This window comes from Monopterus albus, unplaced genomic scaffold (genome assembly GCF_001952655.1).
Source record: "Monopterus albus unplaced genomic scaffold, M_albus_1.0 scaffold38.1, whole genome shotgun sequence".
NCBI lineage: Eukaryota > Metazoa > Chordata > Actinopteri > Synbranchiformes > Synbranchidae > Monopterus > Monopterus albus.
The window spans coordinates 1275454-1292585 of record NW_018127918.1 but is presented as its reverse complement, the minus strand read 5'-3'; the positions used below and the strand labels follow the sequence as shown (position 1 = coordinate 1292585).

At 41.8% G+C, this 17132-nt stretch overlaps 2 protein-coding genes across 2 annotated transcripts in view; one reads left to right on the top strand and one right to left on the bottom strand.

Annotated features, from left to right (window-relative positions):
- Positions 1–1056: 1056 nt before the first annotated feature.
- On the bottom strand, positions 1057–7189 carry smg8 (SMG8 nonsense mediated mRNA decay factor). Its single transcript, XM_020598419.1, is given in 6 exon segments — positions 1057–1884; positions 2333–3217; positions 4471–4616; positions 4996–5899; positions 6509–6851; positions 6853–7189. Coding segments are annotated over 6 exon segments (2757 nt in total). The 5' UTR covers positions 7119–7189; the 3' UTR covers positions 1057–1671.
- Positions 7190–8331: 1142 nt separating this feature from the next.
- The window catches only part of ppm1e (protein phosphatase, Mg2+/Mn2+ dependent, 1E), a 37953-nt gene continuing 29152 nt past the window's right edge, over positions 8332–17132 (top strand). Inside the window, exon 1 of the mRNA XM_020598540.1 lies at positions 8332–9184. Coding sequence (XP_020454196.1) covers positions 9000–9184 — 185 coding nt within the window. The 5' untranslated portion in view covers positions 8332–8999. The remainder of the gene's footprint in view (positions 9185–17132) is intronic.

The window sequence follows — 17132 nt, the reverse complement described above, 5'->3', positions numbered from 1 at the left end:
GTGATTTGGCGCTATACAAATAAAATTTGATTTTGATTTGATTTGATTTCCTTATTCCTTAGGTGTCCTTTACAAAATCCACAGTAACAGTGTGTTCAGTAATGCAAAAATACAGACAAAACTGAGAGACAGAAATAAGAAAGCATACTTACACAGTGATTTGTCTCCAGCAGTAACGCTCTCTGAGCCTGTTGGTCTTAAACTGATATCACATTCACATCACAAATGAAAGATGCTACTACAGACACAAGAAGGAAGGACAGTTATAACAAGATGAACACAACAGCTTCCTACTTTCCCATAAGGGATGTAAGGCACTGCAAAGTAACTGAGAACAGCAACAGACTATAGTGACCTAGTGAAGGTGCTATGACTTGGCATAATTTTGCTGTCTGGTTAATGAAATTAAGGTTCATTATTAAAAATATTAACACCAGTTGAGTGTGTTCATAAAATGGTTACTATATCAACAGTTTTTGTGGGTGCAGTTGACATTGTTTACTACACAGCCTGTGAGAACATTTGCATAATATGTTATGTGGCTCTGAAGGGAGCTTCCCAAAGATATGCCAAATTATGTGCAGATTTGTAATTAATTAGAAGGATTTTGAATGAAATCATAAATTTGACAAGAAGCCAGCATAACTAAGCCAGTGCTAAGGAACACAGTGAGTCCTTGCAAGTGTGGCAAACTAATGAACTGCACTGAATTGTAAACACGTTCTCAGTCCAATATAACCCATCTCTCTGTTGGGAAACAGGTTTAACCTAAGCCTTCCCTTGTGAAGGGGTTGTCTCCACCAATGGATGAGGAGCTGGTTTAACCAATATGAAGGAGCCTAACGCCACCTAGTGAACATAAAGTTTAATGCAATGCATATTGCATTAAAAACTACAACTTCTCTTTTTTAAAGCTGATTTTAGGTATAGCTCAGAGTCAGAGGGGTCAACATCTGGGTAATAATAATCATAATACATATAATAATGCAAATATATATATGTACATGTATGAGCATATATAACAAATTAGAGTTTATTCCTACTGGTGTTTACCTCAACACTGAGCAGATACAGTATATCTCTCACTCATACCATTATAAAAATCTGACACAGGATGCCGAAGTTATTTTTATTTACACACAAACATGTTCTACTCATACTCACGGTTTTGTCTGTGTTTATCTAGACATGTAAACAGTAATCAATGTTGCAACTGCTTTCACGCCAGTGGACCAATGATGTGTGAGTTACTATTCAGATACTGTATATGAAGCAGAATACACTTTAGTTCAGCCTAATTACTGAGACGTGATGCTTTAATGGTAACTTAGTTCTGTTGCTGGCATTAGTTTTCAATCTTCACCCTGTAAGAAGTGAAAACAACATATACAAAGTGGGACACATGACTGCAGGACACAGGACTAAAACAAGGTCAAATAATCAAAATTATGAGAAGGCCATAACTGTTCCAAGTGGGTTATTCCTCTGGGAGCATGGGGGTATTCAGTAAGTTTGTCTAACTTGTGCTCTGAAGAAAGGTCATGAGGTCGTCAAAATCAACAGGGGAATATGAACATCCGGGGAGAAAACTAAATTTACTCATCCTATATGAGGAGGTGTAAATAAATAAATAAATCTGGGTCTGGGAAGGTCTTAATATTTGGTTTAAGTTCATTGTGGTTGAGGGTTAGCAGTGGTGGCTCTCAGGATGCCTCGCAGCACCTTGTAGTTGTTGAGGGGTTGGTTTTCTTTGGGGGGGTAACAGGGGCCGTGGTCTGTTGCATAAGAATAAGGGAACCTCAGCACCCAAAGACCATCAGGTGGCAACACTAAATCTGTCTGCTCTGGATGGAAAACTGGGCAGGGAGGAGAGCCAGGCTGTACCTGAAAACGTCAGAAAACGCAATATTGTGAGGATCAACACTACGTTTTTATTAAAAATACATTTATTTATAAAGTGGCAGACTTTTTTTTTACATGAGGGGCTCAGCTTATATAGAGGCCAGTCAAATTTAGTGTTACATACTTAATTTAGTGTATGTGATGTGTTTTTATTGGCAGTGATTTCTGCATCACATCAGCAACCACCACTTAATGTGGCACAACAGATGGATGCAAAATAAGAACAAAACCTGTTCCCATACGATTTTTACAGCACATCTAAACTAGAACCATATCACTGCTAAAAGTTTGAGATGCCAATATTTAACTAGTAAATGTGCTGACAATTTAGCAAATTTCTGCTTAAATGGTTTTAAGACAAAACTCTGACCAGCTCATAAAAAAATTCAACAACAATAGATTTTGCAAAGCAGTAATAGAAGCAGAGTACCTGTGGGTTGAGGGTTACTTCTAGTGGGGCATCAGGTACCACAATGAAAAGCCGAGCCAGCTGGGCAAAGTGAGGCTTCAGGCCACGGCCTTGCGAAGGAGAAGGGATGTACAGTGGCATGTCAGTGTTTAAAACCCTGCTGGCAGGATCCTTGGCACCCCCTGGCCCAAGTACCTTCACTATTTTATCAGGCCCAGAGCTAATGAAGCGTCTCCCCCTGCTGTCTTCATACTCAAACCCGACAAAGACTCGAGCCATATCATCCCTCCTGCGACCCCTACCAAGCCCTCCAGTGCTTCCTCTCTTTCCCACCAGTGACTTGTTGGGGGCTGGCCATGAGGAGGTGCCTCCGTTCAGAGGCTCCGTCAGTCCTGTATCATCCTCTGAGCGAGAGCGGATCACCAAGTCCCAAGGCAAGAGGAAGGAGGAGCCAGGGAGGAAGCCTGGTTGTTCCAGACCAGTGTGGCAGTTGTATGACTTCGCTGGGCCTAGTTTGACCAGTGACCAACTGGAGAACTTAGGTAGCAGGCCCTTTGGACAGCCAGAGTGCATCATACCAGGGAGGTACTCCACAGTGGAGGGCTGGCGATCTATGAGGCTCGGCCTCTTTTGCTGGACTTGGGTTTCCGTTCCATCTCCCTCCCCATAGGGGCCCAGGCTGTCTGTGGAATGGCCTAGACTGAGAGCCAGGCTGAGGCTGGTGTCTCTAGGTGTATGGCTCTGGGCAGTACTTGGCTCCTTCAGCCTCTCTGTATCACCAGACACTGAGGCCTCACACGGAAGTCGCTGAGCTTGGTTGGAGGCTGGGGCTGGGTCAGGAGTGCTGGGCTGGAACATTGGAAACTCAATCCTCTCCAGCTTCCCACAGCATTTCTCCTCTAGCATCTATTCAGGAGGAGAATGATTAGAAAGTATTTGGAACAAAGATGTGGATATCTGAAATAGAGAGGGGCAATGCAGTGAGAGTCCCTTCATAGCCTTTCACTTTTTTCCACAATTTCTTGTGCATTGTTACACATTTTTACGTAGTTCTTAAGGTGGCTATCCCTTTAAAGGGTAGTTTCACATGTTTTACACCTTAAAACAACGCCCACATGGCCATTTGTACCTTAAAAGCACTACTGGTCTTTTAATTGTCCTCTGTATTGGTGCCAAAACACATCCCTCTTTAAAATAATTTCAATGAAAGTGATAGTGGACAACATCCACAGTCCTGTTTCTGAACAGAAGTTCATTCCATAATTCAGCTGAAGCTAATACGAGTCTTCAGCAGAATTACAGTCTATTGGTTGTATGACTCCACCAACAAGTCAGCTTCAGAGGAATGATACAGAAGTGAGGATATGGTGACCTTGACCTTTCAGTTCATCCTTGAATCCAAGTTGTGCCAAAATTTTGTGAAATTCATTGAAGACATTCCTAAGAACTTGCGTTCATGAGAATTGGCCAAAAGGATGGATGGACAGTCTGACAACATGATGCCAAAACAGTGGAATAAAAAGCTAGCAACTTTGGAAGATAACCATTTGATTCAAAAAACTCAGTCAAAACCTCATATTAACTTCAGGTGAACTTGAAAATTAATTTTTACACAGAACAAGGGCGCACTTAAATTGAAATCTGTTTAAGAGGGGCTCTTTCTAAAGCCAGAAGTGATTACAAGGACTACTAACTGGGCTAATATACATACATACTGGCATGTGCATAATGTTTTTAAAAAGACCTGAGAAATGTGAGCCTTTCATTTAATGTCTCCAGTTGCATTAGGTCAGTCTGGGCAATGCTGCCAATAAATGAGCAGGCCACCCTTCATGACAGTATTGGATTCACAGAATTAATCTACTAATTAATCTACTGTGTCTCTGTACAGACAAAGAAAGGAATTCCACCTACAGGGATACAATTCATCAAGAGGAAATACAGCACTGGCCACTCTGACTGACAGGTGACAGGTGATCTCAATGAAGTGCAGTGCAAAAAAAAGCCCAGCACTAAGAGCTCAGCAGCAGCAATGACCACACACTAACCAGGATGTGTGTGATTAGCACAATCAGAGCTCCACATGTGATATTTCGCAGCCATCAACAAAAGCTGCTCTGCTGTGGTCCTCAGAAGGATAGTGCAGAGTGAAGCCTGACCTGGTAGAAGTCGTAATTGGCAGCCTGGATGTCAAAGGGATCCTCTCGTGGGGCCTGTTTCCTGCCACAGTTACAGGAGCTGGTGGAGCGCCCCCTACTGTTGTGGTTCAGGATGGGTGGATTGCGATCCATGTCTGGCTTCTCACCTAGAGAAGTTTGTGACAGATTTCACGAGTAGATGTTATTGGTGTTATCCCAATGCCTCTGGAATATACACCATACAAATACTGTATATACAGATGCATGCATATACATTAACACATATATAACATTCTATATATTTTTGTAACTTTGTATTATGCCAGCAGTTACACATCAAGATGTTCGGTGTCCCACTAACGTGTGTTCAGTTAGTGCACGTGTGCCCGAAGCTGACTAAAACATCAACCTTACAATAAACTAAATGTTAGATTCCAGTATGCAGATGGTTATTCTATTATACAACTTATATATTATGTTTACTGTGTTTCTGTTCTCATTAACCTAGATGAGGTGTAGCAGATTAAAGTAGGAGTGTGTGTTCACCTGGCTTAGGCAGCAGGTGGAACTTGTGGACACAGTGTTGGTCAGTCAGGCTTCTCTCCTCACACAGCTGGTGGCCATTGCTCCAGAACTTGTAGCAGTCCTCATTAAGCTGCAGTTTGTAGCGCTGGAAAGCCACACCACGAGCATGTTGGCTGTACACTCGAACAGCCTGCACCAGCTGGTTTTTGTGCACCGTAGTGGTGTAATTATGGGGAAGGTTGGACTGGTAAGCGCTGTGAGCCAGTGGCAGAGCTTTTTGACACCTGTTCTCAGAGAACTTTGTGTCAGCGTCGAGAGAACTCTCCAAAACCTTCAGCTGGCTTTGGACTTTTGTGGCTAGCTCAACCATTTCTTCATCTGTGTTGCTAATTAGGACTTGGTGGAGCTTGGAGGCAACTTGGACCCATTTGGAGTAGGTTGGTAGCTCAAAGTGCGAAGGCTGCGGGTTGCGGCCTACACTGTCGTCAAAGCCTTTCTTGTTCAGCACTAGCTCCACATGCTGCCAGAGGAATTCCTTCAAGTTGTAGTCCACCAGCTGACTGCTCATTGACGTACTGCCTGAGTCTCTGTTGCAGCTTGACTGCCGAGCGGAGCGTCGCATCTGCTGATAACGCCTCGGTCCTGACACTGAGGTGGTGGAGTCTTGGTCACACAAGATGCAGTTGGACCGCAACTGACCAAGCAAGGCACCCACAGGGTCCTCATCTGCTGCTGGTATCACATAAACAAATGCTTGGTTGGCAGGCACAGTGAACAAGCAATTGCTGCTTTGGTTGGTAAGGACCCTGCTTTTACGGAAGATGCGATAAATTTGGTCCTCCAGGGCATGCTGCAGCCTCCTCCTGGGAGAGTGCTTTTTGGGCTTGTCAGGGTTTGCTCCAGACTCAGAGCCATTTGCCGAAACCTTTGGATTAACAAAAAAAAAAAAAAAGAGGTTTTTTTTAAATTCATGTAAAACTTAAAAGAGTACTTACAGCTCATAAAACTACTCCGTGGCTGCACAAGTTCAGACAACACAGCATGCCTGATAATACACAGGAATATCATCTGACCCTTGTTTGCTGAACTGCTTCAACTAACAATAATTTTTATTTAAAAAAAAAAAATCTGCCCATATTTTTTTAATTCACCAGTTCATTGTCTGGTCTGTATAACGGAGTTTCTGAGTACTCACAGATATATATTTGAGTTTTTTTAACTTTGTATTTCTCTGTGGTTGTTCCCTGTCATTATATGGATGTTTTGCATCTCATTGTGGTAATGTATTGTCTCTTCTTGATCATTTTGTGACTCTCCCTAGTAATGTCTCTTGTGGTTGTTTTACATCCAAGTAGTTTTTCTGAGCTTCTTTCTGGTCGTTTGATATAAAAATGTAGTCACCTCACACAGGGGCTATGCTCTGGGGTAAGGGCTCAGCTGCATGACTCTAAGTTTTATACTTCATTGTAAAAGGGGTGAGAAACATGCACATCACCTTTGATAATGAATATTATTTCTTAAATAAAAACAAGACCTTCAGAGTGCCATTCATCTGGAAGACGAAGAGCAGGCGTGGAGGGCAGGGTCGACAGTTCACCTTCCATTCTTTGGACACGGGACAGTCTTTGATGGCAGCTCGGATCAGAGGCAAGACCTTCTGCCGTAGGGCATCCAAGGCTCTGAAGAGACGGTCGTAGGTGACATCGAAGGTCTGGTTGGGGTGGACGAGAAGGAGGACATGGCACACGGAGAACATGTAGAGCAGGTGGAGGCAGTGTTGCCTGTCCAGGCCTTTCCAGAAGTCGTGAGCTTCGGAGTGGCCGGTGTCGGCGCTCAGAGACTGGCAGGCGCGCAGTAGCTGTCGGCTGTCGCATAATGTAGAGCACCCGGTTCTCCTGGCTGTAGAAAGCCTGGATGTTGCTGTCTGCGGTGCCGCTGTCCTCCGGTTCACCGAACAGTGAGAAGATGTGTTTGTCCGCCAGTGTGTTGATAAGGGACTCCTTCAACGGTCCGGGCTGCATGCTGCTTTTACCGAAAATACCGACAACACACAACCCATCATCTCGGTGAGCAGCGTCCTCCAAGAGGTTCGACTGGAGCAGAGCCCCCATACTCACAGGGAAAGCCATACTCGCTTCCTTCATGATGAAAAGTCAGGGGACTAAAAATAACGATACACCCATTTCCGGGTTCGTAAAGTCAAGTGTCCGAGTAGGTGCAAGACTTGTTTACCGTTCCTACGTTCGCTACGTGTGTTGCTCCGTTTCACCCATAGGACTAAATATATTTAATAATGTATTAATTATGAATGATATTATAGTATTAGTAGTATAGATATTTTATTAATATGCATTAATAATTTTATTCATTATTTATTTGCATATATACACCTGTTTCTTTACTGTTGTCTAGAATGTTTCTATGCTTTCATGTGTATGTGGAGTTCACCGTCAATAATTTTTATTTAAATTTTGTTTTTGTTTTTTAAACAAAGTATTGTTTTTTAAACAAAGTATTATCCTATAAGAATGTATCATAGTTTTCTTTCATATGTTTTGCATTTACAATATTAATTCGCTAAGTAACTAGTAAATGCTGCTGTCAAATAAATGCAGTGGGAAAAAATACAAAATTTCTCTCTTAAACGTAGTGAGGCATAGGCCCCATGTATAAAATGGCATGAGTAAAATTTACTGGATATGAATGCATAATTTTATGACAATGAACCAATCGATTAATTGATGTGTTGTTTTAGTATTATTGTACAAATATTCTGCACAGGGTCAAACATGTGAAGTGGGCTAAAACTAAAAATCTATTTTGGAGAGGGCTTACAAATTTATAATAGACTGAAATAAAAATGTAGCCTATGTCTTACAGGGAAAAGAAAATCAGGGACATCCAAACATTTTCCAACTGTGTGACCAAGCAAATGGGAAAAATAACAAACTAGAATTATTGCTTTGTGGTTGTATGTCTTCACCAACCAGTAATATTAATGGGAATGGGACAGACACAAGGGCACTGACCTTGACCTTTGACCACCAAAATCTAATCACTTCACCAAGTCACCAAGTGGACATTTGTAACAAATTTAAAAAAACTCCCCAAGGTGCTCCTGTCATATTGCGTTCAAAAGAATGGAACAAATGTGAGATCAGTGTAACCTTGACCTTTGACCACCAAAATCTAAAAAGTGGATCTCTGAGTCCAAGTAGACACTTGTGCCAGTGCAGATCACCTCTCTACATTTACTTGTAGCCTACCTTCATTTGATGAGACAGTTTCAGTCCATCATCACTCCTTGGGTTGCAGCCCTAAAAATGACCAGTTTATATTAAGTTAATGTTGAGTATCAAGACAGCAGGTGGTTTTTCAGTCTGTGCAACAGACTTTGTATTTCTGAAAGGAAGGCAGTAACAGGTGGGGAGAATTCACGTTTGTGGATAGACTTATAGCCTTTGAATATACAGCCATCAAAATATAGTCTATTACTATTAAATGTTCATGTGTAGGAAAAAACAACTACATCATAGCGCAGACGTATAAGGCTCATTTATGAATCGGAAAATAAGGGTTAAGCCACTTTATATGACATTTCTACAAAAAAGGTCTCAGACGTCGGACGACTGGAGGAAACATTACGTGCGCGTTCACGACCTAAATGTAGACCGTTGCGTCCTGCGCTCTCTCTGACGTCACCACCCTCTGATCATCTGAAATCCCTGATAAAGCGCTGCGCGCTCCCGCTCGGCTGTGAATGGGGGCTCAGTCCAGCTTCTGACAGCTCGTCCAGTAGTATCATCGTAGCTGCCACGGTCCACTCATCTTGTCAGGTCCGCTGTTGTCAGACACACCGGTAGTCAACGGCCCTGCTCCTCCGGTAGTACACATTTATTCAGGTCGTCTGGTAGTGCACTGACAGTTCAACTAGTTAGGTTAGACTACTGACTCTTCTCTTCTTAGCCCGGCAAGTTAGTGTACTGACGGGAGGAGCTGTATCTCTGTGTGTCCAGGAATGAGAAATGATGGCCGGCTCTGCAGCAGAGGAGAAAACCTTCCGACGGTTCCTGGAGCTCTTTCTTCGGGAGATGAGAATGCCTCTGCAGGAGAGCGACCCGCCGCCAATGCGCCCCTTGTCGGACCTGGTGTCTGAGGACGAGGTGGAAGGGGAATGTCTCGATTTGTGTCTCCAACACCTGTACAAATAGTTAAGTGTCCACTCTCTGTAATGGCATGTTGTGGTTTCATTCTGTCAATGTATGGCATGAACCCACTGTAGCAGTTAAATGACCGTGTTATTGTGGAGAGCCGTGCTGAGGTGAGTGGGCTGCGACCCTGGTTGGGTTCATATCAAATAAACCAGGATGCCCGCTACCTGTTTCATTCCCTGCTGGGTTCGTCCAACACCAAGTTTATACTAATGTCTTTACCGAGACGGTATGAGGATTTAAAGCTAAAACATAAGTTAAAAGGTGGCATGCGTCGGTACTTCCTCGACCAGTTCCCAGATGTGTAAATACTGTAATATTTCAGTGCATTACCTCCTATTTCGTGCCAAAACTTGACGCCAGCAGTGACAGAGCTAGAGGTCTGCAAAAGGTGAACCCCTGGTTTTGCGTAACAGCGCGGCGTCATCATGGTGTAGGTGGGGGAGGACGCCATTGCCATCACTGCTGAGCGCATCCTCATGCAGGCTAAAAATAACCTCTCCCGTTACGTTAGGCTCGATCGGTAGAATGATCATTATTCTCTAAAATCCACGACACAGACCGAATTGTCACAGACGGCAATGCTGCTTTTGGACATATTTGTAGTTCATGGAATTACTCAAACGCACTCATGCCATTTTGTACAGCAGGGCAGTTTTTTAACCTAAATCTCATTGTCCTATAAAAGGGCTGCTAAGGAAAGGTTTTCAATAAGAAAGGAAACTCCAGATGCATGTTAACAACCGAATTAATACACTTTATTAAGAAAGAATACTTATGCTTAATTCATTTTGAGAGGAACTGAATTATATTTTTAGGAATCTTGTATTTATGACATAAAAACTTGGCAAAAACTGTATAAAGCTGACATGAGATGGGCTGAGGGAGCACCGCTGTCTGTCCTGGTTTCGAATCCAAAATAGGTGCAGAAAGTGTGCTGGGAAGAACAGAGAGCAAGGACTCATCTAGGGCACAGAGTGGCAAGGGGACTGGTGTCTGCATAAATGTCTGAAAATCACTTTGCTGGTCAGTTTGCACTCATAGGCATATTTGTACTGTGCATCTCAGAAGGTAGAGTAGATTTGTACCTTTTGTACTGTAACATGTTTTTTCATGTTTGTCTGGTACAGTCAGTGTAAATGTATACTTGCTAATGTGCTTTCTAGTAAAATATGAGCTCCTTTTCATACAAACAGCTCAGTTGTCAGGTGGCAGTTTTAGTAGTTTCTACTGTAGTGACCATTTCTTGATGAACACTAATCCATCAACCCAGTATTTCTGTGCAGTCTCTGGCTATAGTGCAGGCTGCCAGATACAGTGGTAAATGTCTCTGCCAGGCAGCATAGTATGAAGCTTGGCAACTTTACATCAAGGTGAGGTTGACATGAGACTGAAATCTAATCTTCACTCCACTAGTGAAGTGTGATTTCACTCTGACTCAGAAATTTGTCCAAGCTGTCAGCTGGGCGATGTCCCCTCTCACCACCTGGTGTTCCGCTCTGTGAATCCCTCCAGGAAAACAGAATGTCAGGAGTTGAAATCTGGAGCTTCCACCATACATTAAGGTTTGACAATATGATGCGTAACGTAAGATGGTAAAGATTTATATACCATTTTTACTGGAGTAACTGTCCATTTATATTTTTGGCTGCATTAGGCAGACATGCCAGGTATCAGCCATTCCTCAGGGGCTATTTCATCTATAATCTGTTTCTCAAATGTTTTCAGAAAATGCAACCCTGCTTAATGTGCTGGACAGTGTCAACTAATGGAATATACGAGTAGAGGAATGCAACTTTATTTTTTGTACTTTTACTTCAGTATTTCCATTCCCTGCACTATACCAACACTCCGCTGCATTTCATACTGGCTACTTTGCAGATTCAGAATTTACATACAAACAATTTATCTTATAAAATTACAAATTAAGTTACCCATTAAACTCACATAAAGATGTTAAATATAGCTCTAGCTTGACCAGCTGCAGTGCTGAACTTGCTGCAAAAATATTAAAGCATCAATATATGTACAATAATGCATTAGTATAACACAGATAACAATATATTGTAACATCATGAAAGGGGCTTCTACCATAATGAATACTTTTAGTACAGTCTGCTGATTATACACAAGTACTTTTACAAAAGTAAAATTTGTATGCTGGACCTTCACTTAATACTCTATATTGTAGTGTGTCATTTCTAGTTTTAAGTAAAGGATCTGCATAGAAAATATAAAAAGTTCAAAAATAGGTTTTTAACAACTCTCTGGGCTTCCTGACAACTACACGCCTTCTGATGCTGAACAAAGCTAAAACAAGTTGTGAACATGTGATTGCATGCTGACTGGGTGTTGTAATTTTTAGTGGACAGCTTTCCAAAGCACATACTGTAAGAACAGTCAGATTGGTTTGTCATAATGTTAGCATTGCTCCTGCTCAGGTTTTGCTGGAAGCTGAAGTTGCCACAGTCATTTAAATGGAGTACATCCAATCTGGCTTTGTGAAACAGTTATTAGCCAAAACTAGCAAAATAAGTGCAGCTCCCTGCCTAAGCTTGCTTTGTAAAATATCCCTGTCTTGTTCCTGTGTGCCTTATACATTTGGCTCATTGGAGATGTTTAACTGCTCGTTGGCTCCTCTTAATGGAGTAGTTTATCTTGGGAGACCATATCAGGTAGCTCTTCCAGCTACTTACAAGGGCAAGAGGGACACTCAATTTGTTGTTTTATGTACACAACTGAAAGCTTTTAAATGGGTCAGTATTGATGTGTTAGAAGTCAGGGGGTTATAGGTTCACCAAAATCCAGTGGAAGCACCTTCTAAGGAGCATAAATGCCCCAGTTATCCAAATTAAAATAAGAGCATCTGTTGTTTCAGCATATGACCATAAACATATTTATGTTTATGTTAGAGTGACAAAGTCATACTACTTCTGACTTTTATTTGCTGGGAGCAAAGGAGGAAATAATATGGCATTACCATAGAGCTAGAAAGCCTGCTGAGAGCTGAATGTGGGGACATTTCAGGGTGAAATGATGGAGGATTTGATTCCATCACTTTAGCAGCAGATTTCAGCGCTGTCTGCCTCACAGTGGTTTACTGTGTCAAATTAGCTGCTACAGTAATTGACTGGAGTCAAATCTGCAGACTCCTTGTCTGGTACAGGAATTACAGGGAACATGGATCATGTATCACCTCTCATTCAGAGTGGACACACGATCTAATGTATCACTTAGTCTTTCAATAACATTGCCTGCTGCCAGTTAAAGCCGAGCTCTCTGTGCATTTGGGCTCACAGTACACAGTGAACATAAGTATGTGACCAGGTCTGATCTGTGTGTTTCTTCGACACCTCTTCACATCATATATGTCAGTTGTCATGGTAACCACTCAGGCATCCTTGTACACAGTAATAATAGTGTTTTGTAGTCAGTCTGACTCTGAATACAGCAGGCAGAAGCAACAGACTAGCCATACATTTCCCTTTTTCTTTTAGCATTTTTGCCTTTAATAAAGAGGCACAGTAGAGAGATGTCAGGAAGTCAGAGGGAAGAGACACAGGGAATAACACGAAACAAAGATCCCCAGCTGGATCCTGGACAATCCTTCATAAGGTTTATCAAGACTTTTTTGCTAAAAACTGCTGTGGCAGAGAAAAGAGTGAATCAAAAGAGAACAGCTGTGAGATGGAGAACCAAAATCAATGACATGATGTAAGGTTCATGGTTGCCACCTTAACTCCAAACCACCAAGACACACACATACAGGCAAATATGTTAAAATATGCTGAAACGATAACAGCATAACTGTTGCATCTTGCACTTTCTGCAAGATGAAGTGACATCCAAATGCATACAAACAAATGCACGCAGACACACACAGTGATGTCACCAGCATAGACTGTTCATGGGTATGTGTGCAGCTGGACAAATCACTTGGGAAAGCAGCATATGGCAACAAGGTCGACCTACCTAATTCTAAAATAAGTCTTTTACTGAGCTAACTTCCTTGGCAAAGGCAGCAGAAATATAAGTACCAGAACTGAATTAAACAAAATTAACATTTCTGAATCTTCATGGTGAAGTGACTGTTACAAGCCAAGCTAAATGGTTACTAGTTAATCCTGTCAGGCTGTGCATTAACACTGTTGCACCACCTATTCAACACCTGCACATTCTCATTAATGACTCAACTTGGGCAGCTAATTAAACAAATAGCATGACAGTGTACCCACGTCTATAAGGAACACTATCAAACACTGCACTTTGGTGAGGTTGGCACCCCATGTGACCAGGTTACAAATATAACTATTTAAGTTTGTTTATGCACGCTCATGCACATGCAAAATAAAAAACTGTACTTAAGCACAGCCCTATTATCTCAGCACCCCATTAACTCTAAAATGACTCCAAAGTGGTCTCATATGTTTGTACGAACAAATCATAGGCTACATGTGCTTCACTATTTCTCAAGTTATCATGGTGTATTTATCTCGTGTAATACTTATAACTGGAGAATAAATTAAGCAAAAATATTTGCTTTGCTTACTTCACATTGGCCACCTTTGCTTAGGTTCAGTTTTTACCAGCCTCTTGTTGTCGTTAACATCGCCTTTCATTGCAGACTCTGCCACTTACATTTGCCCCACTGTTACATACGTCTTCCCGCCATGTGAATCATCTCATATCAGGCCCATTCCTGTAGTCACTTGCCAGATAACTGTTTTTGTACTCGTGCAGTCATTGCTTTCCAACCTGCTTACTAATGTTTTTCCTCCCTGATCCCAACCTTTGTCTGTAATGCTGTTTGGTTTTTTGCCACCTGATTTGTTTATTTTCTCTGGCTGCTTTTTGACTTTTACATGCCACAACTCAGTTCTGTACACAGTTCAATTGGTACCAAAAAAAGGTTCAATAAACACTCAGCCCAACTAATGCACGGCAGTGAATACACTGTTGGCAGTCAGGGTAATATAAAGTATAATGATAAATATAAATGGGTATTAGCTGAATCAGGCTTTGTACTTGTTGCAGTGAAAGCCTGCAGACATGTGGGCCTCACAACGTGCAGGTCTTGAAACAGGCTGACGGTATAAGTGTGTGTATGTTTGTGTGGTGGCCAGCATCCTACATGGCTGTCTACTGTAGCAGTGCTGTGAGTGTAATGATAGTTGGAGGCAGTAGCTCTGGTGATTCATCCCAACATGTCATTAGTTTGTCTCTGGGTTGAACAGCTAATAATAGACTTCTGCAAGAAGAGAGATCCCCTCTGTGTGTGAGTGCGTGTTAATAGGGGGTGGGTGAAGCACTTGCTGTGCCAGAATGAGTTAGGAGGTGTGGACAGAGCTTGTGTGTGTGTGTGTGTGTTAAAATGATGCCAGTTAGGTTTTAATCCATTTTCCTCCAAGCAGCTGGGAGTCACATCTGAAAAGAAGAGGCTCCAGGATACTCCCCCTAAACACTGTGATTTGGAATGTGAGTGTGTGTGTGTGTGTGGAGAGATTACTCTGAAGTGCTGTATGACTTAAACTTATGCTGCTGTATAAATAAAACAAGCAGACAGATGAACCTGGGTTGTAGGTAGAAGTGGGCAACCCGCCATCACTGCGGTGGCAGTTCATCTGTAAACCTGTGTATAACACTGTAATGTAAAGGATTTTACCTTTTAAACAAAGGAATTTACAATTGTCATTAAACTGAACATCTCTGCTTTCACTTAAAGTATAAATGTGTTCACTTTGACTGTCACCGTGGTGACGCCAGCCATTGTTGAGAGTGCAACACATAGGTCAGCTGCCAGATTTGACAAATAACACTTTAAAGGATCTCTTAATAAACGAGTGGAGAAACATTAGGAACACAGATGCTTCCATACAGGGCAGGAGGGCTCACTGCATGATTTGACAAGTGCTGAAATGACCTTCACAGTCACCAGGCTTCCAACCAAATTGCACACCTACAGGAGATTTTGGCATTTGACAGCACTCTCCTTCACCATCATCAAAACACCAAATCAGGGAGTATTTTCAGTAAAGATCAACTAGGAGAATCAATCCCAAGGAGCTTTGAAGCTTTTATGGAGTCTTGTGGTATTTGATATTTTGTCTTGTTTTTTTCTGTAGCTCCTTATTTGCTTTTCAGCAAATACCCATTTGCCTTGTTTGGATAAGAGGGTGAAGCCTCAAGTCGTTTTAGACTTTCTTAACAGCAAAGGCCATTTTGACTGTTAGCAAGTAAATATGGATGCAATAATGCACAATTTGAAATATTTGTTTAAATTGGCTTTGCAAACGTTTTACGAGGAAGGAAATGCATTCAACAAGCCAGGGAGTTTGACTGATCATAGCATTTGTCATTCTATCAGTTTGAAATGAATTATACAGTACATCTAATGCACAATTTTGTTCATCTAGAATAAAAACAAAACTTGGCAGTAGTCTGATATCACTGTCTGCCTGTACTGACTGCTGCTGAAATGATGACATGAAGAAGAGTAGGAGAGGAGGTTTAATGACCCTCCACGCACGCACACACACACACATTTAGAGCTGATGGATAGTAATTGAGGGGAGAGCCTTTCTAGACCTCATTAAACAGAAATGTCTCCCACAGCTTTAAAGAACTAGGGGGTAGATCCGGCTTCCTCCAGCACACATGACGCACTCAAGTATGTGCACGCAGACATGTACGCACACCATTACCAGAGTGGGTGGTGTTAAAAGAGCTGCTCGTGCTGGGTATATTCAAGGATAAACCACAGACTATGTTGCACTGATGGAGCTGCTGTTGATATGAACTGTACAGTAACAGATTATATAATTATATTATAATTTGTTCTTATCATTTTATTCTGTCTTATGTCTTTGTTTGAGGCCAGCCTTTATCTGTTTGAACTGACTGCACTCTCTGCTTTACATGAGACCAGGGCTAGGACCAATTTTATGTTTAATGATGTGCATCAATGACCATATTCATGCCGTTTACATCAATAATTAAAATGATTTATTGATTATTTGGCTTTGAATGGCATTTTCAGCCCAGATATCATTCAGAGCACATTACTTGTTCTATCCTAAAAATATGTTAAAAGATAGTGGAAGCCACAGAAACAATTGTGATCTGATAACTTGGTGATGTTGGGATGCTGAGCCATTAATCTTATGGACAGCGCTTGTATAAGCTAGTGTACTGACATGAACGTGACAGCTGGGACTAGCTAAACTGAATGTACCTGTACTGAAGTGCTTTAAACAGTAATGCGACTGCTTAGCGAACGAAAGTGATTCTTATCAGCAAAGTGAGTTGTAATTTCATCTTGTAGTTATTAGTGCAAGTTAGTTTACACTGTCTCTCATACACCTGCCAATTTAGCTGTCATTTCAACAGGAACAACAGTCAACCCACACAAAGGCTTGGAGCATTTATGCTGCATCTCCAAAAACCATAAAAAATCCTCTCGGTATTACAAAACCATCCATCCATCAATCCATTATCTATATCGCCTATCCTGAAGATGGGGGTGCTGGAGCCAATCCCAGCTGACACTGGGTACGAGGTGGGGTCCACCCTGGACAGTCACCAGTCTGTCACAGGCTGACACTTAGACAAACAACCACACACACCTACAGTACACTCACTCCTACGGGCAATTTAGAGTCACCAGTCACTCTAAGCTGCATGTCTTTAGACTGTGGGAGGAAGTTGGAGCACCCAGAGAGAACCCACACAGGCACAAGGAGAACATGCAAACTCCGCACAGAAAGGCAACGGGCAGGCTGGGTCTCAAACCCAGAACCTTCTTGCTGTGAGGTGATAGCACTAATCACTGCACCAATACAAAACCGACTGATAATAATTTATTAATACATAATTTAACAGAAATTATTTTTCAGATGTTTGACAAAGTAATATACAAACAAAGAGTATATAGAGTATTTTTATGAGTTT